The following is a 27,542-nucleotide window of genomic DNA, read 5'->3' on the forward strand; positions in this document are numbered from 1 at the left end:
CTCTGGAGAATACTGATAAAATGTCAAAACTAAAGCACTCTAGAAAACACTACAACCCATCATTCCAAAATAGTCTATCCTTTTTTAATTGATTGATATATTGTTACTTTTCTAAATTCAGCAGGGGGCACCTGCTGAAAGGGAAAGAAGTGAACATACAAGTTCTTGAGATGGATGGAAAATCAGCCTGTGGGAAACTTTCCCCCAGGATGCCTCAGGCCCACCCAGCTGAATGGATTTCAGAGCACATTTTCATTAGTTGGCAATAGGACCACTAACTCTTGAGCCACTGTTATTTAAAAAAAAAAAAAAAGAGACGGTATTGCCTAACTATTCCCTTGCATAATGCCAATTAAGAAATGATGTAACTCTTTAGAATACTATTTGATTGATTGATTAATAATCACATTTGGGGGTAATGAATGAAAATAATTTTGTAAAAGTATTATACTCACGTGTTCTTCAAATCCCAAACCAACAAGGGAGAAATGACCAATATGGTAAGGGCAAAATGCTAAAAGGGGGGAAAAAACTCAATGAAAACTTCAACATCAAAATAATGAACACTCCTACTACAATCCGCCACTAAAAGGGACCAGGGCTTCTTGGAGAAATGAAGGATTCCAGAATTAGGCTAAAAATATACTGCCTAGGACATTCTCTGTAACTAGAGAACAACCAAGTTATTAAGGTCTAATAAGGCCATGCCAAATCAACAAAGAAACCATTGTGAAAACAGGCCAAAAAGAGAATATGAGCATCAAAAAGAATAATGACCAAAACTGATGGAAAAACACTGAACATACACAAATCCATTAGCTTATGATGCTCAAAAAAGGAAAAGCCCAAAATAATAATCATGAAAAGAGTAAAAGCAACATCAAAGAAAACACTTTCAAGTTCTGGAAGCAGTTAGCACACCAACTGGAATAGTTAATGTGCCAATTCCTTATTCTGAAAACTAAAATTAATGGGAAAAAAATGAGCATCTGTCCTACTTGTCCTGGACAAACAGGTTCAGGTTGACGGAACAGTCCCAAATTGATAAGAATTTCTTCTTCTTTACAGAAAAGTCAGCCAAAAAATGTAAAAAATGACAATTTAAAAATCACCATTTTGCCACCTCTAACACAGTAAGTGATTATGGCAAGGACCATCAAGAGCTAACAAAAATCATTAAGTGGAAGGTTGATGGAACACTGTAAGACACTAAAATATCACTCCCAACAGATTATCTTCTAATGGTAAAGGGAAAAATAAAACCTAAGATTAGAGGCCCAGGTTGATATAACCTGAATCCAGTGATAAAAGTGGATAATCCAACATAAGTATCTCAGCTCCTCACATACACTATTAATAGGCACAGTGTAACCAGTGATGGATTTGTCCCAGATGTATTGAACCTGAATCTAATTAAGGCCCTTAGATCTGACTTCTAGTTTAAGAGAAATATGGGAGACAAAGGATAAAGGCAGAGGACATCCGGGAAGCAGATGGACAGATGTAAAACACGACATGCTGCAAGAACAGTTAACCTAATCCCAGCAACAAATCAATGGCCAAATAGGGTGAGTTGGGGGAAGCAAAGAGAAGAGTACTCTAGATTAAAAGACTAATAACTTATGACTTAACAACTAAAAGTAATACGTGGACCTTATTTGGATCTTCATTCAAAGAAACCAACTGCAAAATGGTATCCAAGGGACAACCCAGAAAGTTTGAATATGATGGATTGTTGGAAAATATTAAATTCTAATAATTTTGTAAGGTGAGATAATGGCATTATAGCTAAGTATGAAAATCTTTTAAAATCTTTATAGTAAGAATTTTAGTCTTCTTTTCCTCAAGTCTTTCTGGCTAAATTTTACTTCATTCTTAGTAATAAAATGCAGTTATCTTTTCTTTATGGTAGAAATAAATTGACAGCACAGATTACCAGGGGAGTGGGAAACTCAATCACAAAAGTCAGAGTGATCCTACTAGGAATCTGGCCTCTAACCCTTTCTCACTATTTCATGGGTAGGAATCTTTCTGAACATGTATTCCCAATGTATTTAAATTTATTTATAAATTATATATATATGTATTAGTTTACTAACATATTGTGTGTAATATAAAGCAGAAGAAATTTTAAAAGGTAAGAAAAAAAAGCTGTATGTTGAATTTTGCCTATTTTGCTCTCATATCCCAATCTGGAGACGACTCAACTAGGCCCCTGGGAAGGGTATAAGTTTTAACTCTATTTGCAGAGGTATTAAATAATTATTAACCTTAAACACCAGTTGTGACAATAGATTTCCATCCCATTACACACAAACTAATGGAAAGGCATCCTGAAATTAAGGACAATTTCTCAGGATTGTCACCTTCTACTGGAAGACCACAGCTTTGTCAAATTATATTTCTGCAAAGCGTATGACCACAAGAGTCAAAACACTGCCTATAGAAAACCTTCCAAGAGAGCAACCCATGCAGGAAAAAAACAGGAGGGTGTTTAATCCCAATGATTAAAAGAAAAAGTATGTTCCTAATGGAAGAAAACTTGTTTCATTTCCAAAAGATCCTAACTATATAAAAAAACATAAGTTTACTAAGAAAATTCTTTTCGCAGTATAAGCTCAGGAGGTTGGATTAGAAAAAGCTTTACTTAGATTTGATTTCTATAAATTAGAGTTCTTATTTGTATAATTCATGTTTTAAATGTGACCTGTTTCTACAAACATTAATTTAGCATTAAGCTTTTCTGCAAGAGTAAAGACCTAAATCCATAGATCATTTTTTCTCAAAAACAATCAAGATCAAAACAGTTTCAGTCTATATATGAATTATTTCACATAATGAAAATAAATGCAGAATAACATACAGACACCCCCATATGCAAGGGGAACAAAGAATGAGCTTCCTATTAAACCTGCAATTTTGTGAGTATCTACTAAAAATTAAGAAATCAGTGGAAATATCCGAAATACTGTTAACAAAATACAAGTAAATTTCTCTTCCTCTTTTACACATAATATACAGAAATCAATTTTTGGTCTCATCCTCAGTCCAAATATTCAAAGCCCCTTACACCACATGGCTTCTTATTAAAGACATCTGCTTTACACGTCACAATGTAGAACCCAACAGAGCAAATTACTTGCAATTTGGTGGAAGAAGCCTTGGGAAATCTCTACTCATCCTCTTCAGCAGAACTAAGGGGTAAATCCTATGTACTAAGGAAGGAATTTCTCATAGATTATCCCTATATAGGGATATGTTGCCTGAGGTCTCTGAGACACAAATTATAGGACACCTAACAATAACCTCATTCTATCAGACTCTACCTCCTCACCCCTCAGAGATACAGAAACTGAATTCTAAGGCCTTGGTTTACTCAACTTAGTTTTCTTTACCTCTTCTGGAAAGGAGAAAAACCTCTGTCAACAGTGTCTCCTCAACCTTGCCTTTCTTTCTCTAATTACTACCAATGGGAGGGACCACCGTGTGTTGTCAAAGAATCCTCACAGCTGCCCCCACGGAAGTGCTTGGAAGTGATTTTGCATGTGCTGGAATCTGGTTCTAAGGGGCACTCACATTTGGGGAAGGCTTACTGTCTTCCCACAAGCCTATACCCAGCTCTGGTAACAGCTCCCAAGTCAAGATCTCTAGAAGGCAATGGTCAGGATTTTGACAGATGAAAACAAGATCTTCCACCATAGGGAAGAGCACACAGGCAATCAGCATAAAACTAATTCCAGAAGTGGGAAACTGTGTATTCTCAAGTCAGTCTAAAACCAGCTTCTACAAAAAAAAAACAAACAAACCAGAAATGCCCAACAGAAGAAGAGACAAGTAGGTAACTGCAGTCACTGCTGTTTAGGAAAGTATCTGTCTGTCTGCGGCCTAGCTATACAAGTATTTGAATCTGAAACTATTTTCATATACCTCTTAGTATTTATTCTTATGTTAAAAAAATAATAAATCTGTAACAAAGCTCCTACAAAACTAAATTCCTACCATAATACTATAAAAAAATAAAAGCACAAACACAACTTACCAAAACAAGAATGAACAGTGTATTTAAAGATACCACCCAGAAGACATGTTCCTAAAGGAAAAAAGCATCAATAAAGCATATTCAATTCATATTTAATATATGTTTAATAGGACTATTCCACTTATTTAGCTAGAACCAAATACTAAAAACAGCTAAGACTGAAATTTTCCCTCTATTGTTTTGGGATTTCAATCTAGACATAATACGTAACTTTCATTTTTCATTAGCTAGCTCATACAACTAAGCCTAATACAACTCAAAAATGTTACATGTAGAAAAAACAAATTCATTTATAAATACTTCCTTTTTAGAAATAATCTAACACAGATTACATAGATCTTCATAAATACCAAATTTCATTTAAATCAAATGACACCGAAAATTTCAAATGGAGAAAAATTTGAAAGCCAAATTAATTGTAAACATCACGTTAATGTCAACTGCAGTGTTTCTTTCAACATCCACTCTGCTTTCTTGACACCTACAAGGCCACTACTGCCTGGCTACCTCTCCTTTGGAAAACTCTAGCTTGATCTCCCCTGGTCCCCCCACTCCCTGCGGTGCGCTAATTTTCTTTGTCCTGTCTCACCTGACCATCTGGTCACCTCCCACAGTTACATACTGTCACCTCTAAGGTGACAGCTGTCTGCCTATTCCTTCAGCCATGTTGCACACACTTTAGCTATGCCCCATGCTGACACTGACCAGACTGCCCAAGTCCATTCATTCATGCTCACAACCTTCCCTAACCATCAGGTTAAATGATCCTTCGAAAGATCTTTTGTCCAAAAAAAGGATTTCTCTGTTCAGGTCCCCTAATCTTCCACAAATCCAACCAGCAAGAAGGGTAATTAGTTTGTAAATGACTACTACATTTCTTCTCACCATGTTGGTTCAATTTTTTCAACCTCTCTGCCTTAAGGGCTCCTAAATTTTCCCTATCCCCAACATATTTTATGCTTCAACCTCTAAGGTATCTTCACTGAAAATCTCCTGCTGACAAACTCCATTCCACTAAGAAAGACCTAATCAAACTCTCTTTTGTGCCCCTTGTGTCCTGTGCACACTTTCTGTCACTGAGTCTCCAAAACGTTCCTTGTTTACATGTGCATTTCTCTCCACGACACTATAGAGCATCTTTGAGAACAGGGACCCTGCCTCATTCATCACTGAACTCCCCAGTGCCTATCACAATAGCTGGCACACGTCTTCATATTAAATATTTTTTACTAAAACAATGAATTCATCCTGTCAAAGGTTTTTCCAATAATTCAAATGGGTTTGAGTCAACACCACTACCTTAACGACTTCTGTCCATCATTTATGAGGAACTGGCAGAGTAATAAATATAAATCAGTATGTGGCCAAATAATGCTTTCTATACTGACTGTGATCAAACCATGACTAGAAGCTCATTAATATCACATTCCCACTAAACTGTGGAATTATACCAGGTATGTTCCTAAAAATCTACACACTGCTAAATTCAACATCCTCTTCTGGTTAACATCTGGAGCCAGCCTGAGGAGAAGGCCAACACTGAGGACAGCAAAGGAGATAGATGCAGATATCTGGGTCTCTGATGACATTGTTGGGTTTACGGATCAAGCAACCCAAGCCCATTCTTCCTCTGGACTTCCTGTTTTATTAATGTTCCAACTAGTAGGGGTTCTGCTACCTGCAGCCAAAGTCATCTTAAGCTACTTAAAAATCTCAAATGGCAAATAACTTCATATTACAGGACCTGAAAACAGCATCATTTCTTCTTTAAAGAACAAGTTCTTTAAAGAAATGCTCTCACCTTAGAGTTGCAACCTTTACTAACAAGGCAGAGTTCCTAGGTAAAGACAGGTGGGGTTCAGCAAACAGGAAAACCTAACATCAGCCTGGGGTGTCTAACTGTGTAAATATGCAAAACTGCTTTGCTTCCACCAGTACAGGCAATAAACACTGCAAGACGGAACTTTAAAAGAAGACCAAGTTCTTTTTAACTACCATTAACTTTGAAGTTTATTTTCTTTACTAAAAATCAAATATTTAATAATTTTTTAAAATAGTTATTACTTTTATGTTTTAATCTTTTCAGCACACTAAACATACAATCTTCAACATACAAAGTAATCAAAAGCCAAAAGGCATCTTGACCTTTACTACATACTATAAATGTGAAGTTTCTGAATCACTAAGACAACTCCAATTCTGTTATTAAAAAGAATTCGCTTTGGCAGGGTGCGGTGGCTCATGCCTGTAATCCCAGCACTTTGGGAGGCCGAGGCGGGTGGATCACGAAGTCAGGAGATCGAGACCATCCTGACTAATACGGTGAAACTTCATCTCTACTGAAAATACAAAAAATTAGCTGGGCGTGGTGGCCGGCTCCTGTAATCCCAGCTACCCGGGAGGCTAAAGCAAGAGAATGGTGTGAACCCAGGAAGCAGAGGTGATACAGTGAGCCGAGATCTCGCCACTGCACTCCAGCCTGAGCAACAGAGCGAGACTCCATTATAAAAATAAATAAATAAATAAATAAATTAGTTTCACTTACCAGAAAAACTAGTGATCCATCAAGTCCTAGCATCTAAAATAAACAAAATGACAAGCATTAAGACTCAACAGAACTTTCTATTCTAATTTATGAAAAGCCTCATTTTTCTTTCAATATCTTTAAACATAGTCCTCCATCCACAACTTTCCATTACTTCCTATCATTTTCAGAAAATAAAAAAATTTGTTTCTGAATGACAGTTTTATATTTTGAGTCTCCTTTTACTCAAAATTACATGATTTATAAAGTCTAAAAAAATTCCATCTTGGATTTGTTACTGAAGATATAGAGCTAATTAAGACTACTTCATAATACAACTGTATTATTTTGTCAACTGAAGCATGAAAATACTATTTAAATTGTTATTTTGTTTTTCAAAAGTCCACAATTTCAGGTAAAATATTTCCTAAATGGAGCAAGGTTTTATAAGAGAGAAAAAAAAGCCACCAACATCACAATATTTTCACCACAAACTATATCACTTAACTTTCACTAGGAATGAAAATTCTAGTAACTTTTCATCAACTGTAACCATAACATCTAAATATAACAAAGTTTAAAATATATTTTAGGATTAAAACACCAGGATACTTGACAGAAAAAGGTCTTACTCTTTCCCATGTAAGCTCTTCAGCAGCTCGGTCCCATTCTAAAGCATTCCAATTCATGTCATCTGAAAATATAATTGCAATTTAAAGATTACTGATGGAATTTGAATTAAAAATAATAAATAATAAAAAAAATACACTAAAAATAGTAAAACTTAGTACTTTGTAAGCTGCTGTTGAGAAGCTAAGCCGTATTTCCACATGGAGTATTTGCTTGTCAGGGAACAAAGATTAATAAAAACATACATATAAATAAATACTACATATAAAGTAATGTAATCCTAGATTGAGATAAATGCTAGAAAGGGAATAAACAGGGTTATGTGAAAGAGAGGAATTCAATAGCTCTAAGCCAGGAAAGAATCTGGCAGATTTGAGAAAAGGAAACCAGGGGACTAGGACATTCTGAGTAATGATATGGGTAGTAGAAAGACAGAAATCAGATCATACAAGAGGAATGTGGAGCCCGGATTTTATTCTTTAGTAATGGGAAAACTACTAAAAGATTTAAAGGCAGCAGAGTAACATGAATTATGTGGAGCAAGAACGGAAGGAGAAAGAATAGTTAGGAGCTACTGTATTAGATGAAGAGAGAGAAATAATAGCCAGACCCAAAGGTAGCAGCAAGCTGTATTCTCAGAGCCTCTGACCTCTCCCTGCAAAGGCTCCCTGTTACCAATATACAAGCCACTTTTCATCATCCTTCAGAGGTCTCAGCTCAAATACCAGGTACTCTGAGCTACCTGGGAAAACTTATTTAAGATAGGTCTTGGCTGGGCAAAATGGCTCATGCCTGTAATCTTAGCACTTTGGGAGGCTGAGGCAGGAGGATCACTTGTGCCCAGGGGTTCAAGGCCAGCCAGGACAACAGGGAGAACCCATCTTTACCAAGGAAAACAAAAACAAAAACAAAATTAGCTGGGCATGGTGGCACACACCTGTGGTCCCAGCTACTTGGGGAGTTCAGGTGGGAGGATCACTTGAGCCCAAAAGGTCAAGGCTGCAGTGAGCTGTGTTCCTGCCACTGTACTCCAGCCTGGGTGACAGGGCAAAAACCTTGTCTCAAAAAAAAAGTAAATTAATTAAATAGGTCTCTCCCCAACGGCATCCTCAGAGCAACCTGCAACAACACTTATCACAACATGTCTTTCCTACTTTTTCACTAAACCAGAAACTCCAGGAATGCAGCAGTCTAATGTTTTGGTCACAGTTACATGCTCAGTGTCTAACAGAGTGCCTGACACAAAGAGACAATCAAGTATCAGGCATGCCAAGTAGACCTAGAGACAGTGCAAAGCTTGACAGAAAAACTGTGGTGGGAGAGAGGAGGGGAAGTGAGTGACCGACAGCTGACTGGCAGACTCTGTCTTGGATCTTTTTTTTTTTTGAGATGGAATCTTGCTCTGTCACCCAGGCTAGAGTGCAGTGACATGATCTCAGCTACATGCAACCTCTGCCTCCTGGGTTGAAGTGATTCTCCTGTCTCAGCCTCCCAAGTAGCTGGGATTACAGGCATGCGCCACCACGCCCAGCTAATTTTTGTATTTTTAGTAGAGATGGGGTTTCACCATGTTGGCCAAGCTGGTCTCAAACTCCTGACGACCTCAGGTGATCTACCCCCCTCCTGTCTTGGATCTTATTTTATATGCTAGAGTTTACACTGCTAGAAAATGAGACACTGATTTATTTGGATGGCACCTTGTCTACAGTATACACTTCAAGATTCTTTTTCAATTTTAAAAATTGCACTGACTCAACGGACATGGAGAGAGAAGCAAATGAATGTGGTAAATCTGTACCAAAGTCCTTTATTTTAAAAAAAGTAGTACCTAATCCAACTTAAAAATAATTTCTTCCTATCTATCCTATAAAAAAAGTCCCTGTTTAAAAAGGATTTTAAAAAACATGCTGTTTCATAGAAAAAAACATATTTATGTATATGTACATCCATAAATACCAGTTTGCCAAAATAAAGTAAATATAAGTTAGAAATAGAACTTCACAACATTAAAATTTGAAAACGACAGCCCTTTTCCTCAATGCAAGCTGAGAACAGATTTGCAGTGCTGAAGACTGAGGACACACAAGCAGCCATTACCCTGGGCTCCGTTATTAGCATCTGCCGCATCTTCCACACCAGCGTCATCTTCCTCCTCATTGTCCTCCTCCTCCTCTTCTGCCTGGTCATCCTGGGCATCAGGGTTTTCCCCCACCACTGCATTCTCAGCTGGTGGGTTAGCAGGCTGATCAGCAGCAACATTTTCTGCACCATTTCCTCCTGCTGGAGCCTAAAATCACAGAAAAGCCCAGAAATTTAGACCCACTTGTCTGTTTTGCTCTGTTTCCAAATCACATTATTCTTGCTAAAACACACAAACAAACTAGGCCAGGTGTAGTGGCTCATGCCTGTAATCCTAGCACCTTGGGAGGTGGAGGCAGGCAGATTGCTTGAGCCCAAGAGTTCAAGACCAGCCTGGCCAGCACAGCAAGACCCTGTCTCTACATAAAATTAAGAAGTTAGCCAGGCATGGTGGTTTGTGCCTGTAGTCCCAGCTACTCAGGAGGCTGAGCTAGGAGGATCTCTTGAGCCCGGAGGTTGTAAGGCTGCAGTTAGGTGGGATCATGCCACTGCACGCCAGCCTGAGTGACAGAACAAGACCCAATCTCAAAAAAACAAAACAAATAAAAAACTAGAAAACAAATATAAACTCTACCAAACTCTTTTTAAAAAGAAAACCTTTCAAAGACATCTTTTTTAAATGTATCCGATGTGGGATCAATTTTAGTATATAGGAACATAACCTCACTTCAAAGTGTACATATTCGTTCAGCATAATTTAGCTGATTAACAGTTCACAAACCATTATAGAAAATGGTTAACAAACCTGACTCTCTTAAAAACATCATTCTGTAGTGCTCCTTATAGGACAGCCTTTGTCTTTATTGACAGCATCAGGGATGAAAATACATTTTTTTAAAAATGCACATACATATATACATATATGCAACTTAATTGTGTTATCAAACACTTGAGGAAATGTTTTCAAATTTCTGCTCAGTGGGTAAGATTGTGCACACGGACTTTAGTATACCCCCTAACGCTGTTCCTACTCTAGCCAGAAAATTAAGAGGCAAAGTTATAACAACACTTTCTTGATTTTTCACATCTCTCTTCATCTTCACCCAAACCTTTCCACTGCCCTCCTTTGTAATAACAAAAGAACATTTATGAGGGATATGGAAGTCAAGAATTTGAGTCTTAGAGAGAGACAATAATTCTCATTACCTACCTAAGTAAAATCAATCTTGGGGAAGGGGAGTTACCTCATTTTGGTGATGCCCCGCAGCATTGAAGGGTGGGGCAGCATGCTCCAACCAAATTGGTGCTCCCCCATGGACTATCTGCTCTCTCAACCACACCAGGCTGATGAATGCACACAGTGTGCATGTCACCACAAAACAACCCTGCAAACAATCTGCCAACAAATTTTCCCTATTAAAAAAAAAAAGAAAGTACATAATATTACTCCAAAGAACACTTAAAATCAGGAAAATAAAGGTAAAATTTTTTCTTTTACACTAAGTCTCAGAAAAAAAACAGCCAGAAAAATAAATCATAATTTTTTGGATGAAAATCTCAAGTTTCTCCAAAAGAACTATTTGTGATTATGGTGAAATTCTATTTATAAGAGAACCTATACATATTTATATACTTGTATTATATATCTTATTTAGGCATCAAATACCATCAAAACTATATGGAAATTACCTATCCATAGCCTATCTTTTGAAAATGGCCTAGAAACAGAAAGGCAGAAAGCAAAAAAGACAAAAGCAGTCTAATACTTGACAAAGGCCATGCATTAAACTTATGTAATTTACCAAAGGTTAAAAACTCTGTCCAACTCTAAGAATTTCTGTATCCTTATTTTACACACATCTAAAAATGTGATTAGCTGACACCTGAACTCACACAAATTAATAGAATCATCAAATCAGAAAAGAGGAAAAGCTCCTCCAGACAAGTCTAATGACAACACAAAGAAATGAAGGCTGAGAGATATTCAGGATGCCATATGTAAGACAAAGAGGTCTATTATAAATTTTATAGAAGTTTGTCACTTGGCCAGGCGTGGTAGCTCATGCCTGTAATCCCAGCACTTTGGGAGGCCAAGGCAGGCGGATCACTTGAGGTCAGGAGTTTGAGACCAGCCTGGCCAACATGGTGAAACCCCATCTGTACTAAAAATACAAAAATTAGCCAGGCATGATGGTGTGCGCCTATAATTCCAGCTACTCGGGAGGCTGAAGCAGGAGAATGGCTTGAACCCAGGAGGTGGGGGTTGCAGCGAGCCGAGATTGAGCCACCGCACTCCAGCATGGGTACAGAGTGAGACTCCATCTCAAAACAAAAAAAAAGAAGTTTTCATTCAGAAAGCAAATCAAGTTTTGATGTTAACTGCAAATATACCAAAAGTGTATTCATTTCTCAACAAATCCAGAAAGGCGAAGTATGGTTCCTTTAGTAATCATACAAGAAAATGCATCAAATATTGTGATACCAAGGACCATTTTGTCCTTTTCCTCTCTTAAGAGGCTTATCTTTCCTTCCCTAGTCCATGTTTATGATTTCAGAATTATTCAGATAACTCAAACACCTCTGAACTCTTAGCCACTGGAAAATCCATTATTTTAATGGAATCACTTTTTTCCTCCATAGAAAACCTGAGAAGGGTCAATCTGGTAGACCTTGACCCAGCAGCTCCAAACTTAAATTAAACTGGCATGGCCCCTAGAAAATATAGTCTGCAATATGTCCTGAATCAAAAGAGGAATCCTAACTACCACCTTACTAAGGAACTCTCCAGGCTATTACATTCTGAAAGGTTGGGACCAAAACATCCCTTTTACATCTTCCTTGCCATCAGCAATAATCCTAACTGTTTGTTACAGATTTTAAACATTTGGTGACAAATCTAGTCCTTTTCCCTTATTCCTTTAATCTGGGCTGGTTTTGTGAATCCTGGAGAGAGGTGATGCTGCCTAAGTTCCAGAGCCCAGAGGAGGGCTTGCAAGCCTCCTCTGTTGCCCTTTTAGAATGCTGCCCTGAGACTACCATGTAAAGAAGCCCCACTAGCCTTCTAGAAGATAAGAGGCCATAAGGAGGAGAACCAAGGCATCTCGGATAAACCATCTTAGATCATTAAGTCCCAGTAAAACAGCTGAGTGACCTAAGCAAGCCCAATAGTTGAAAAGTTCAGCTGAGCGCAGCCCAAACTGCTGACCCCAGAATTATAAGCAAATAAAATGGTAGTTGTTTTAAACCACTAAGGTTTGGGACAGTTTGTTTTGCAGCAATAGATAACTGATACGGTGCACCTAGAGATGACCTCAATTACTGAGCTACAGAATATATAGAAACTGATAAGACATCAAGGAAATTTAAAGTAAAATTTCACAGAAAAAAAAATTCTATAGAGTACAAAATATTACTCAGAAAAAAAAGTAGTTTGGCCACAACTGCTATCAGAAAAACTGGCTCAATTTTTCAAACTGTAAAAGGCAGCTTAGGACTATAAAACCAAGCCATGTTTGTAATTTAGTTTGACTAGCCCCACTAGGCTTCCAGTGGTCCTCTGTAGTCAATGAGTACTCTATTAAAAGCAATTCAGGTGACCCTCAAGCCAATCAGGTCAGAGGAAAAAAGAAGCCTGCTAATATAAGGCAAGCAACAATGCTTAATGTCAAGATATAGTAAAGTAACTACAGGCAAGTTTTTAGCATTTATATTCTAATAATCATGGAAAACATTTAAAAAATAAATCTGAGTTCAAATGTGTATGTTAAAAACATATTAAAATGAACTCTTGGCCAAGCACAGTGACTCATGCCTGTAATCTCAGCACTTTGAGACGCTGAGGTGGGCAGATTACTTGAGGTTAGGAGTTTGAGATGAGCCTGGCTATCATAGTGAAACCCCATCTTTACTAAAAATAAAAAAAAAAAAATTAGCCTGGCTTGGGGCCACACGCCTGTAATCCCAGCTACTCAGGAGGCTGAAGCAGGAGAATCATTTGAACCCAGGAGGCAGAAGTTGCAGTGAGCAGAGATCACACCACTGCACCCTACCATAGGTAACAGAGTCAGGCTCCACTAAAAAAAAAAAAAAAAAAAAACTCTTATGAGCATAAGACAGTAGCATGTATCTCAAACTGCATGACAGCCAATTATTTAGAAAGTCATCCCAGCTGTGCGCGGTGGCTCATGCCTGTAATCCACGCATTTTGGGAGCCTGAAGCGGGTGGATCACCTGAGGTCAGGAGTTTGAGACCAGTGTGGCCAACATGGTGAAACCCTGTCTCTACTAAAAATACAAAAATTAGCCAGGCATGGTGGCGGGCGCCTGTAATCCCAGCTACCAGGGAGGCTGAGGCAGGAGAATCACTTGAACCCAGGAGGCAGAGGTTGCAGTGAGCCAAGACAGCAACACTGCACTCCAGCCTGGACACCAGAACAAGACTCCATCTCAAAAAAAAAAAAAAAAAAAAAAAGAAAGAAAAGTCACCCCATCATTACTAAACAGTCCCATGAAACAGGTATGTTTTAAAAGAAATGTCATCTACATTTATCAGCTACTTCTACTGCAGCTAAAACTGTTAGTGTAATAGACATAGATTATTTTTTCTCAAAACAGAAGAATGTACAAATTATAATAAAAACAAATATGCAAGGAAAAAAGCAAGCATCATCTACATCATGCAACATTCATCACACAGGTTCAATACTCACGTTGACAGCATATCTAATGGCAGTGTCAGTAGTGAGCTCACAGAGCCAGTAAACAAGCACTTGTAGATGCGGCCTACCGAAAAAGAGCATGATGGCATACAGTCACAACTCGCATCATGAACTTATATAGCTGCTCAAGAAAGCAGAAGTAAAGTGGAACACCACAAATGCCACTGAAATAAACATTTAGTCTTTACAAGCCTAAGTCTCAAAATATTAAATTTTTAAAAACATGGTCAAGCACAAATAGAGTGACAATGAAGAGTAAATGTTACACAATCATGTTTAGTGCTTAGATTCTCTCTAGGTTTACTTTTTATTTTTTAATTGAATGAGCTTAGATATTTGAAAAGCAAAATCTAAAGTAAAGATCTCCAAAATTATAAAGAATTTTTTAAATTCTAGAATTCCAAAATTCATTAAGTCTGCTCATGACAATAAAATGTTTCAGTTTTGGAAGTATAAGTCTTTGAAATTAAGATAATTTTTCAGTACAGTATGTACTGCAATGCCATAAATGGCAACCTGACAATCAATATTTTAAAAGCATAGATTCAAAGGTTCTCTAAAATACAGAATATATTACTCTAAATTCTGGCCATTTAGAGAAAGACAAAGTTTGGGTGAATGTACTGCTATCAAGGCAGAAAGTCTTTTAGTCAGGAAGGCAGAATTCTAGACAGAATGAGATTACAGACCACAGATTTGAAAATGGGGCACAAGAATAAAAACCTGAGGCTTTCTTTCAAACCAGCATTTGTGTATTAGCTTAAGCATTCCCTAGATAGCCTTGTATCAGAGACTTCAGTGCAGATTTTCAGTGACTTCAACGGCTGTTTTCAAAACCAAGTCAAAATGGAAAGGTAGGAAAAGAATTTCTGTAATAAAAATTACTTACATGTGTTTATAAAATACTCACGCAAGTATGCTTGTAACAATGTAAAACTGACAAACCAAATGTTTAGATAGGTAAATGAATTCATATGCAATAGGCCTTCTTACTACAGAGTGCTGCGCACCGTTCAAAAAAAAAAAAAAAGACAGCAGAACACTCACTTACATGGAAAGACCGCCAGGATATGATGCAAAGCTAAAGAGACAAGTTACAGAATATGTATTGTGTGATGTAATTTAAATTGTGCGTATCTGTATATAAACAAGTCAGAACAGAAATCAAGCTTGTGATTAATAACTGTTAAATCTTGTTAAGTCCTTACTTTTGCCTATTTCATCTACTGATTTCAGAGAGGCATGTAAATCTTCCACTATGACTGTGACTGTTTTATGTATTTCAACACCCAGTTTTCTGGTGTATAAGTTTTTTAATTCTATTTTCTTAGTGGATTATGCCTTTTATTGATAGGAAATATAATGCTTTGTCCCATTTAGTGCATTTGAATGATATCTGGCTGATTAATATTGCTCTGGCTTTTTGTTAGCCATTTGCTAACAAAACTATTTTTGTATCTCTTTAGCATTAACCTGTGCTGCTTTGTATTTATCTCTTGCAGTAGTGCAAGTTTTATACCTACACATCTATGAAGCGCTCTCTTGTAACAGAGAAATCTAATCTCTGATGATTACAGACGTATTTATTTCCCTACCTCCTTCCTCCGCCTTCCCTTCCTTTCCTGCCTTTGTTTGAAATTTCCAAATTTTATTTGCTGTTTCCTACTCATCCTATTTCTAGTCTTCTAGCTGTTGCCTTTGAGTTTTGTTATGTCTTTATTAAACTACATTTTACATAAATCTTAAGTGTACAGATGGGTGAATTCTTAAAATATATATGTCTCGGGTAATCACCACCCAAATCAAGATGTTCAACCCTTCCAGCTCCCCAGAAGGCTCCCTCCTCAAGCTTCTTTTGAGGCAAAAGCCCCTGCAAAAGGTAACCACTATTCAGATCTCTATCACTATAGATGAATTTAACCTGTTTTAAAATTTCACACACATGCAATCACACAATTTTGTGCCTGGCTTGTTTTCTGTCAAAGAAGCAAAATTCATCCATGTTATTCCATGTCACAATAGTCAGCTCTTTTTCACTGCTATGTAGTATTCCATTGCATGAATAAACCACAATGTATCCATTCTACTATTAATAGGCATTTGACTGATTTCAGTTTTTAAGTACTATTAATAAAAGTGCTGTGGTCGTTCTTATACATATGTCCTTTAGTGAACAGAAACTTCCTTGTTCTGTTAGTTATATTCCCAAGAATGGAACTGCTAGATCATAAGGCATTTGTATACAATATTTAGCATCAGCAGATACTGCCAAACAGTTTTCCAAAGTGGTTATAACATATGCACTCCTCCTCGATCACTGTACACGTGTTCTAGATGCTCTACATCCTAAGCAACATTTGGCACTGTCTACTCTTTTTATTTTTAGTCATCCTCCTTGTGCATTTCTCTAATGATGCTGAGCACTTTTTCATGTGTGTATTGGCTACTGTTGTCCCTTGGTATCCACGGGGAATGGGTTCCAGGAATCTCCTCAATAATAAACAGATGCTTAAATTCCACAGTCAGCATTGCAGAACCCACAGATATGGAGAGCTTAGTATATTTAGCTATTTTTCCATCTGTCCACTACTTAACTGAGATGTGTTTGCCCTTTTGTTATTGATTTATATACTCTAGATACAAGTCCTTTGTTGGATATGTGTACTGCAAATATCTTCTCATTCCATGGCTTGACTTGCCTTTCAATTTTATTTATTTTTTTTTTTTTGAGTGCCAGAATTAAATTGCCTTTTATTCTTTTTTTTTTTTTTTTTTTTTTTTTGAGACGGAGTCTTGCTCTGCCACCCAGGCTGGAGTGCAGTGGCCGGATCTCAGCTCACTGCAAGCTCCGCCTCCCGGGTTTACACCATTCTCCTGCCTCAGCCTCGCGAGTAGCTGGGACTCCAGGCGCCCGCCTCATCGCCCGGCTAGTTTTTTGTATTTTAAGTAGAGACACGGTTTCACCGTATTAGCCAGGATGGTCTCCATCTCCTGACCTCGTGATCCGCCCTTCTCGGCCTCCCAAAGTGCTGGAATTACAGGCTTGAGCCACCGCGCCCGGCCTGCCTTTTATTCTTAAAAGTGTCTAAGGATGAACAAAAGTTCTTAACTTTAATTATGTTCAACCTACTAATATTTTCTTTTATGCTTATTCTCCTATATTTTACTTTAGAAGTTTCTTTTTAACTTACATATTCAGGCTTTTATCTCAAATTAATTTCTGGGTTAGGTTGAGGTAATAATATGCTTCATTTTTTTCTGTATGGCCATCTGGTTGTTGCAATACCATTTACCGAAAAAACCATCTTTTTTCCACTGATCTGTGGTGGCACTTTTGTCATTAATAATGAAACAATGTAGTTGTGGGTCTAGTTCTGGGTAGTTGTGAGTCTAGTCTACATTTTTAATGCACAGTTATGCTCTATTTTTCTACTTACATCTAGAACATCTATAATCTACCCACAAATGAGATAAGCAATTTTAAAAGCTTGAATTTCTATCTTCCTGTCACAATTTCTCCCACGTTAAGATCATCTGGAATTTCAGTTCCAGGCTGTTACCCAAAAACTATTAATTATTGTAGATTAACAATCGAGACTTAGCTATATGAAACACTTCTTTGAATCTCACATCTTTCTCTCTTTGATTCCTTGCTCATTTAGTAGAGTATATCCTCAGTTTTTTCAAAAAGGTTTAAGGTGGTTAATTTTCCAATCTCTCACATCTATTGAAACATCTGTAGTTTGTCCTTCCATCTGAGAGTAACTTGCAGGAAGGGAATTTTAGGTTCAAAAACATGAAATTTTGAGTTTCCACTGTCTTCTAGCATTCAACATTGCTAATTTTAAGTCTGACGCCACTCTGATTTTCTTTACTTTGTAGGATAATCTGGAAGCACACAATCTCTGTACCTCTATCACCATCGCCACATTACCCAGCTCTGGAAAACTTGAGAATATGTCTAGGTTCATGAGACTTTTCCTTTACCATGGTCAGCTTTCTCTTTCAATCTAAAAGACACCAAGTCTTTCCTCATCTCCACTGTCTCTTTTACCTTGTGGAACTACTTACTAGACAGATACTGAAACAACTAGACTAGCCTCCATTTCTCTGTATTTATTTCTCATAACTACTTTGTCCCTCTGAGTTTCATCCCGGGAGAATTCCTTCATACAATTTTCTAGCTAACTCACACTTCAACAGTACCTACATTCTGCTAGTTGGTGTATCTTCCAAGAATTTCATTTCCATAGGTAATCAACATTATTTTACCATATTTTAAGGAGACATGAAGATATTAATTATGCTAATTTAAAATTTTGTTTAATGAATCTTATCTACATACTTTGCCACCCATATACTACATACTTCTCTCCATGTCTATAAGAACAAAAAGAATCCAAGAGGATTCTTTGGATTGATTAGGGGGGTTGATTAGCATATCAACCTCCCAAAGAGCCTCCTATATCTGAAAGATAAGCCTCCCAATTATTTAGGACCATTACATGTATGAGTATTTTTTTAATTTTATTTTAATTTTATTTGTATTTTATTGAGGCGACATCTCACTCTGTTGCCCAAGCTGGAGTGCAGTAGCGTGATCTCAGCTCACTGAAACTTCTGCCTCCCGGGTTCAAGTGATTCTCCTGTCTTAGCCTCCCAAGTAGCTGGGATTACAGGCGCACACCATCACACCCGGCTAATTTTTGTATTTTTAGTAGAGCTGGGGTTTCACCATGTTGGTCAGGCTGGTCTCCAACTCCTGACCTCAAGTGATCCTCCCACCTCACCCTCCCAAAGTGCTGGGATTACAGGCACGAGCAACCACACCCGGCCATGTGAGTATTTTTTTAAAGGAGGGTTGCAGAACCCCAAAAGAATTCACTTTTTGCAGTCTTTTTTTTTTTCCCGAGACAGAGTCTTGCTCTGTTGCCCAAGCTGGAGTGCAGTGGTGCGATCTCAGTTCACTGCAACCTCCGCCTCCTGGGTTCAAGCAATTCTCCTGCCTCAGCCTCCATGTTGGCCAGGCTAGTCTCAAACTCCTGACCTCATGATCTGCCTACCTCAGCCTCCCAAAGTGCTGAGATTACAGGCATGAGCCACCATGCCCGGCCGTCTTTTGCTGTCCTTGAAAGCTCTAGTATACTTCAAATCCAGTTATGATTTGATTTTTTCAATGCTTTCATGAACTTTCATGGTTAGCCATTCTGTATGCTGTGTTCTTTCCCATATTCATTCAAGAAACTGACCTGTTAAACTCATTCTTAGTTCAGATGAACATCTTCTAAATAAGGCTTTCCTAATACGTGACATTCTGACATCAAATAACTAAACATCAAATAATAATATGATGTAATATTGCTTTATAATATCAAGTAGTTATGCAATGTTTAAATAACTCCAATAAGAGGCATGAATACTCACATGCTGTAAGAGGAACAACTCCCAACCATGCAAAGGCCACAAGTGTATAATGAAACCAATATCGTATTGCAGTACCAATACTTGTAACCAGTCCAGCAAATATGTCTTGAATTGGAAGCCGTGAAGGCATATCTGGAGAATAAACTATAAGCAGAAAAAAAGTACTTAAAATTTCATGAAGATTTGAAAATAGCTTAATTCATAAATATAAAATAGACATTAAACTTTCAATATTTGCCTTGTGCTTAATTTTTTTCTTATTAAAAGAAATAAAACAAATAGTTACAATATCACATTTACCCAAGAAGTCATTTATGAGGCAAATCACGTGTGAACCGTGGAAATCAACAAAGGCCTCTGAGCAGGAAAAAAAAGTTCAACAGATGTTCACATCCCTTGCAAATAGCCATAAACTTCATACAAGGCCCATTTACACATATTTTAACATTCAACCAATATAATCATCTGGTTTCCCAAACTATAAGAGATATACTAAAGCAAACAGGAGCAAAAGATGAAACTGAAAACACGCCATCAACACTCCCCCAAATATAAGCATTAAATAGCACTCAAAAAGCACAACAGTATGCGGCAGATGATTTCACGTGGGAGCAAACATCCCACTGACATTTGTTAGCCACTTTCCCAATGTTAGCATAATACTTAAAATTTCAAATGATAAATTCAGATCTTCCCACTACTCTGCGAAATGTGGCTCAACACATTCAGAAAAAGAAAGGTTCTGCCACATTTTAGGATTCCCTTTTAAAATGGCTCCAATAAAAAAACCACTGCTTATTATTAAAAAGCTCTACCACAGGTAGCTCGGAAAGAACATAAAGGAAAAACAAACACTTCTTTCTCCAGTAAGGCCAAAACAAGAAATTACGATATATCAGGGTTTAAAAGCAACGATCTAAAATTTTTAAGAGCACTATCACAAAACGGTTCACACCCATAAACATTGAGAAATAAACAATTAACAAATAGCAACTTTTTTTTTCTGAGACAGAGTCTCACTCTGTTGCCCAGGCTGAAGTGTGGTGGCATAATCTCGGCTCACTACAAACTCCGCCTCCCAGGTTCAAGTGATTCTCCTGCCTCAGGCTCCCAAGTAGCTGAGATTACAGGCGCCTGCCACCACGCCTGGCTGATTTTCGTATTTTTAGTAGAGACAGGGTTTCCACCACGTTGGCCAGGCTAGCCTCAAACTTCTGACCTCAGGTGATCTGCCTGCCTCAGTCTTTCAAAGTGCTGGAATCACAGGCGTGAGCCACAGCGCCTGGCCACAAATAGCAACTTTTAATGACACATGCCCACAGATCATAGACTTCAATAGGATATCTGGTATACAAGAGCAAGTCATTAAAATCAGTAATAATAGAGATTTTTTGGAAAACATAAAAGAAATAGAGAATATAACTATCAAATGAAAATTAAAATGTACAAAAAAAGCTTCTTTTGGCCTCAAAGTAAAAGGCCACGTATTTCCTATCAATTTTCCTATGAACTTCATGAAGATACTTAACTATTTAGTCTTAGTTTCCTATGAATCTTGACAAGCTGTACAGCTTTTATGTACTACAAAAAATTAATGACTACAAAATAACAGAATTGACTTTTTTAGATGAATATACAGCTCCAAAAGTGAAAGTGTAATAACTTTAATCATTTATACTCATCAAATAAAAACAAAGTAAAACACTAATTTACAGCATTTATATTGAGAAGCTCAAGATGCTTTAAAAGAAACCACATACACACAACTAAAATACAAAAATCCTTTGTAAGGGAAGGCAATGTAGGGGATCCCAGAATGAAAAATTATGCTTCAAATACTTAATAATCTGGCAACACAGTCCTCTACTTATTTAAGATGAAGCATATTAAGTATTAATAGGCACAGGAATTACAGTTAAAACCTTAAAGGTTGCAAAATATTTTATAAAGGCTTATGAAATACTGACCTTAAAAGTTAGTCTCATGAAAAAAACGGTAATTTAAAACTTTGGCCAGGCAAAGTGGCTCAAGCCTGTAATCCCAACACTTTGGGAGGCTGTGGCAGGAGAACTGCTTGAGGCCAGGAGTTCAAGACCAACCTGGGCAATACAGTGAGACACCCCCAACTCTTTTTTTTTTTTTAAGTTTTATGGCTATTATTCTAACCTACACAACTTTAACTCAAAATATAGTCCAAATTTGAAGAGTAGTGAATATCTGATGAAATCAAGGCATCATTAATTTTTCTAAGTGGATAATGGCATTATAGTTACGTTTTTGAAAAAGAACCCTTACCTTTTAGAGATACATACTGAAATATGTACAGATGAAATTATAAATGGGAGAATTATTTTTTAAATAATGGAGAAAAAATAAAAGGATAAAGAGGCAGGGAACAAGAGCATGTGTAAAACAAGACTGGCTATGAGTTGAAACTAAGTGATGCGTACACGTGGACTTGTTAGATTTTTGCATGTGTTCGAACTTTTCTATAATTAAAAGTAAAAAAAAGTTTAAAGACAAAAAAAAAACCCACAAATTAAATCTCAAACATATGTGTGTGATAAAAGAGAGCATACAGTTTTAAAAAATATTTTCCTAAATAAAATACCAATACTTCCTATTACTATCAAAGACAATCAAGCTGAAAATAGTTGCTTTAAAGTACTTAAACACTTTTTTCCCCCTTCCTCTGTCAACTGATCTAAACACCTTTATGCCACGAGTGATAACCAAACAAATGCAGTGAAAAGGTCTAAAGAACTTACTTGGTGTAAAAGCAAATCTGTGCTTGCATAATTCACAGTATTCTTTTCGACTGTGTTTCAGCCACTGAACTAAGCTGTAATTATAAACAGATTCATAAGTACAGTGTTTACAACAAAGAAACCTACATTTTGTTGAAAACATTGTTTTTATTAAAAATGTACATATCACAGAGCTTTTAGTTTCAAAATTTTCAAATTTAGAATACTCTTAACTGTTTGTAACCACCTTCTAAAATAAAAAACTACAACAGCTAGACATAAAACAACACATTTTCTACCATTAAAAAAGGTTCAATTAACCAAAACTGTAATTTCCTCAAAGCAAAATGAGTATGAAAGAATCTCCAAGCATCAACATCAGTTTTAATCCTGGTCTGGTAATACTGGTACCTGGTAGCTAGGTCTGCATTCTGGTTCTACTACTAACTGGCTGGCTATGTGGCCTAGGACAAGTTATCTAACCTTCCTATGCTTCAGTTTCCTCATCTGCATAATAATAACACTCTACCTCATCACAGTTTTCTTATAAGAATTGAGTGAGTTAAGATGTACAAAACACTAAGAATAGTTCTTGGCAAAAAGTTATTCATAAATGTAAGCTACTATTATGCCAAGCAAAACTAGAAAATCATAACACTTTTGGAGAACAAAATAAGCTCTCCATGGTAGAAATAAACAATGGGTAATCACATGTACCTGGAAGGGGATACACCAAAATAACAGCCATGGTATTAAGAATTAATGGATAATTTCTTTTCCAAATTTTTGAAATTTTACAATAAAAGGGCTTTCTTAGTTTCCTGTGCTCGGGACAATACAATAAAATTTTAAAAATAATTACAGAGAAAGTACATTGAAATGATCCTTGTTACTGTATACATGACAAAACTGAAGCTCAGACTTACACAACTTTCTAAAAGCATGACTTACCATTCTTGATGGATAAACTTAATACTGCCAGTACATACACAAGGATGATAAAGCGGTTTCTCAGGTGTTCCTTCCGACCGACACACTCTACATATGTCTGTCAATGAAAAAGGAAAATTGAATTTCCTTTGCTTATAACTTTTTTAAAAAAATAAGAGACAAGCATAAACCAAAATATTGGACATTAAAGCAAGAATCTATCACTTGACAAAACATTAATAGCATGGAGAACTGAAAGTTGTGATTAAGTTGCGATTCAAGTGTATATCTAAAATGAAAAAACTTCCTAAATAATGTATTAAAAGTTGTTCCTTTGTATGACAGTTTTTAAATGAACCAAAGTTGAAAATAACAGGAACAGATGATTTTATTTAAAACTGCACTCTCCACAACAAATAATAGAAATATGTAAAATCAGGTCACCATTGGCATCCTAACAGTTTTAAACTCCAGTCTTTTTTTTTTTTTGAGACGTAGTCTCGCTCTGTCACCCAGACTGGAGTGCAATGGCACGATCTCAATGGAGTGCAACGGAGCTCAGTGCAAGCTCCACCTCCCGGGTTCAAGCCATTCTCCTGCCTCCAAGTAGCTGGGATTATAGGCGCTCACGACCGCACCTGGCTAATTTTTTGTATTTTTTAGTAGAGACGGGGTTTCGTCGTGTTAGCCAGGATGGTCTCGATCTCCTGACCTCATGATCCACCCACCTCGGCTTCCCAAAGTGCTGGGATTACAGGCGTAAGCCACGGTGCCTGGCCTCCAGTCTTAACAATTTAATGGTTTAAAGTCCTAACAGCCTAAACTCCACAAAACACATCTGAGGACTCACCACAGTAACAGCAGTTAGAAGATATGCTTTTCATGTCGCCCCACCCCACAAGAGTGTGAGGTAGACAGACACACACACACTTTAAGGACTGGTTGGGGGAGGGGATACCCCAAAGCCACAAAGGCACCAGGCCACAGAGAGATGAGCCGGAAGCCACCTTAAGCAGAAGAGACAGGAGTCCAGCGCTAAGGGGTCCTTGGACCGCAGCCCACCCCTCATGCCCAGCACTACGAGGCTCTAGGGGCACATTTGCCTGTCCTCCTGCCTGGAGTGGCCCCGAAGCAGCACAACGGTAGAGGAACCGCTACTGATCCTTGGCAATCTCACTCTAAAGCTCCTACCTGGGTCCACTTAGGGAACCCTGGTTATAACTTTTATTTTAGATTGTTCTCAGGTATGCGTCAGGGCCAAGAGCCAATCCCTAGTGGCCTATCCAGGGAGAATGGGCAGAAACTTAATGCATACTTTCGGCCTGCTCTCTCACGGGGAATTCTTCCTTAACAAGGAATTACTACAATCCCGATCCGCATCACTAATGGACTTAATGGGTCTCTGGCACCCATCGGATTCAAATGAGCACATGCTGAGAGCAGTGTAGTGCGTGGTTCCAGGCATTTAAGAGCATCACAGACCTGTGGCTACTCTTCTGTGGGTGGGGGTGCATGCCTTTTCTAGGCTGGTGGAGAGATCCGTCTGGTGACTAGATAACCAAGGAGACTAGTGTGCTAACCAGTTGGGCGATCCAGAGTGTAACTGCTCAATCTCAGATGGCTGAATGTCATTTGTCTGAATTGGGGGATGCTCAATGCTCGCCTAACTGGTTAGCATGCTAGTCTTCCTGGTTATCGATTAACTACCAGTCAAATCTCTTCATCGAGTAGAAAAGCCATGCACCCCCATCCACAGAACAACTATCAATGGGACAATCCTGTCTGTGCTGGAAGCAGGTAAGGTTGCTCATGATGAGCAGAATTATGCCATCTCTACTGCTGTTGCCTTTCAGATTCAGCTTTGAACACAGACCTTCCCCTGGTTTCCTGGAAGCTGCTAGTGGGTCATGAGCATTAATGCAGTAGTCAACATCACATTTATGTTCGTAACTACACAGGACCTGAACTTCTTTAAACTTCCTACTTTCACCTTCATCCTTGGTTAATGAAAACATCCTTGGCAAAAGCTTTCACTTTGATCAGTCTTACTACCGGCCCACAATTTGAGTCCTAGCGGTGCAATACTAATGCCCCAACTGCCCTGCTTAATCAGCTTCCTCAAAGTTTCGACACAAACAAAATAGAACCACACTCCCATTCCATGATTCCCACCAGCAGTATCCAGGCAGCCCACACTACTTTGAACCCTAATTTTCTTCAAGCGCACACTTCAGCTCCAGGGAAACTCAGGGAAGAGCCCGTAAGGTACCAAAAGGCAAGAGGCATGGACTTTCTTGTAATGGACCCCCGCAGCACCTAAGATCCGAGAACAAGCATTTTAACGGCCACAAATTCAGCATACCACACTGAAAGCGGGATTACCGTGGCTGCCAGCACCAGGCTTGCCCTGCAATAGATTCTCTTTAAAGGATTTAAAGTGGACTCTTTCCAACTACAAGGCCTTGAAAGAGTTCTGTGTTGTTTTAATCATTATCTTCCAGGGTTGGGAGTGGGTAACTTGTGCGCCTGCTGCGTTCCTTAGATAGGATATTAATTTATCAGGCTCTCTCTGCAGAACCAAATTGAGATTCCCTATTACTAAGATTCCTGGTCACAGTGGTCACCTCAGCAGGCACTATAACGGCCACCTAAGAGTGACAGGGCCATGGCGGGGGTGGGGGGAAAATGTGATTGATCTAGGTTACCTAGAATCACCAGTCACAGCAGCCGCAGGTGTGGATCAGTTCTACAATAACCAGTTATCTATGTAGGAGCTGAACCCACATCCAGCCATTCACACCACCACTGTGGATTAACCTTTGAGACTGGCATGTGCTACTCCTGTAGGATCTACCAAGGAGGGTGGGTGCAAGTGTGGATGTACAGATCCCAGGCATAGGATCTGAGCTCCCTAGCCCACACTCGGATGGCTGTGCAAGTAGGAAGTAGGGTATAGCAGCCACAGCATGGCAGAGGGTGTCCCACCCATGGGACACTGCCCTCCAGGAACATCGTGATTGGTAGGCCATTGACTACGGCCTGGGGTATGGCAAAGATAGTCCTGTTGGCACGCTGCTGCCTGTAAGATGCGAGGACAACAGGTGGAGTGATATCCACATGGGTACAGAACTGGTCACACGGTGGGCTCATTTCATGATACAAAACACTGCCACCTAGGCAACTTAGCCCCGCGTGGCTTGAGAAAGCTGTGGTCGGGACCAAAGCAATGGCAAACTCCAGGGTACACTCACCCACAGGAAGCACTGCTCACTCCAAGTGGATGGCCAGCTAGCGAATGGTGGAACAGGACAGGTAGAGTGGGGAGAGAGACATGGATCTCCACTCAGAAGTATGCAGACATACACATGAATTAGAGCACTGATTTTTCAGAAGACTCCTGTCCTTCTGAATGACAAACCAGGAAACAACATACTAAGCAAACCCAACAACTCTAAAATCAAGCCCCAGGGCTCTGCTTGGCTTAGAGGAGAGAACTGGGATCCCAAGTTTCTCACTCAGAGAATGCAAAGACACAACTACTATCCTAGTAACACTTAAGTTTTTTTGTTTTTTGTTTTTTTAAGAGACAGGGTCTTGCTGTGTCACCCAGGCTGGAGTGCAGTGACACCACCATAGCTCACTGTAACCTCCAACTCCTGGCCTCAAGCAATCCTCCCATCTCAGCTCCCAAAGCACTAGGATTGCAGGCATGAGCCACCATGCCCAGCTCCTAAGACTTCTTTTTCACTTATTGTCTTGCCAGTTTGCAGTGGTATTTTCTAGAGGCTATATGAGACAACAGAATGAATGCAGCTAGAGATGAAAAGACCCAGCTGCTTCTCATTAAACTAGGTATTAAAGAGATTGGCAAATATAAAACAAATCCACTTTCCTCATCAATTTTGGGGTCTGGAATAGTTATTTTCATGAAAATAGTATTTATATTAACACATAATGAGTGCTGTTATTTTAAAGCAAATTAATAAATACTTCCAAAATTGTTCTTCAAGGAGTTTGTCAAGAAGAAGAACAAGTGCATTAATCCACACGTTACTTTAATTTGATTATATGAAAACAATGACAGGTTAGGTCTCAAGTAGGGAAAAAAAATCCTAAAGGGAATTCTAACATATCATTATTTCCAAGCAGTATTAATAACTCTTTAATATCTCCCTAGTATCTATTTTCGCATAGAGTCAACTGTATAATGAAGTACAAAAAATTCTAATGAATGGATTAACGATCACTATTGCTACATGCTTTTAAGTCAAAACATATTTTATAAAACTACTGAAATGATCACATTTCATAAAGCATTATATCCACTAACAATAGTACAAAGACATGATAAAAGAATAAAGATCTTTAAGATGCTGTGGGTTTTCTCCCCCCTCAATTGGGTCTTAGGAAAAAAAAGAATATAAGGAAAAGGAAAATTAATTTTCTGCTCC

The 27,542-nt window shown here is 38.2% G+C and overlaps 1 protein-coding gene across 1 annotated transcript in view; it reads right to left on the reverse strand.

Annotated features, from left to right (window-relative positions):
• The window catches only part of MARCHF6 (membrane associated ring-CH-type finger 6), an 87,293-nt gene that overhangs the window by 39,181 nt on the left and 20,570 nt on the right, over positions 1-27,542 (reverse strand). The window contains exons 2-11 of the mRNA XM_017888564.1: positions 23,113-23,209; positions 22,183-22,256; positions 19,415-19,558; positions 13,982-14,054; positions 10,517-10,685; positions 9,291-9,480; positions 7,196-7,257; positions 6,585-6,617; positions 4,033-4,090; positions 456-514 (exon numbers count right to left, since the gene is read on the reverse strand). Of these exons, the coding sequence (XP_017744053.1) occupies positions 456-514; positions 4,033-4,090; positions 6,585-6,617; positions 7,196-7,257; positions 9,291-9,480; positions 10,517-10,685; positions 13,982-14,054; positions 19,415-19,558; positions 22,183-22,256; positions 23,113-23,209 (959 nt within the window). The remainder of the gene's footprint in view (positions 1-455; positions 515-4,032; positions 4,091-6,584; positions 6,618-7,195; positions 7,258-9,290; positions 9,481-10,516; positions 10,686-13,981; positions 14,055-19,414; positions 19,559-22,182; positions 22,257-23,112; positions 23,210-27,542) is intronic.

The sequence above is a fragment of the Rhinopithecus bieti genome, unplaced genomic scaffold (genome assembly GCF_001698545.2).
Source record: "Rhinopithecus bieti isolate Rb0 unplaced genomic scaffold, ASM169854v2 scaffold_17184, whole genome shotgun sequence".
Lineage (NCBI taxonomy): Eukaryota > Metazoa > Chordata > Mammalia > Primates > Cercopithecidae > Rhinopithecus > Rhinopithecus bieti.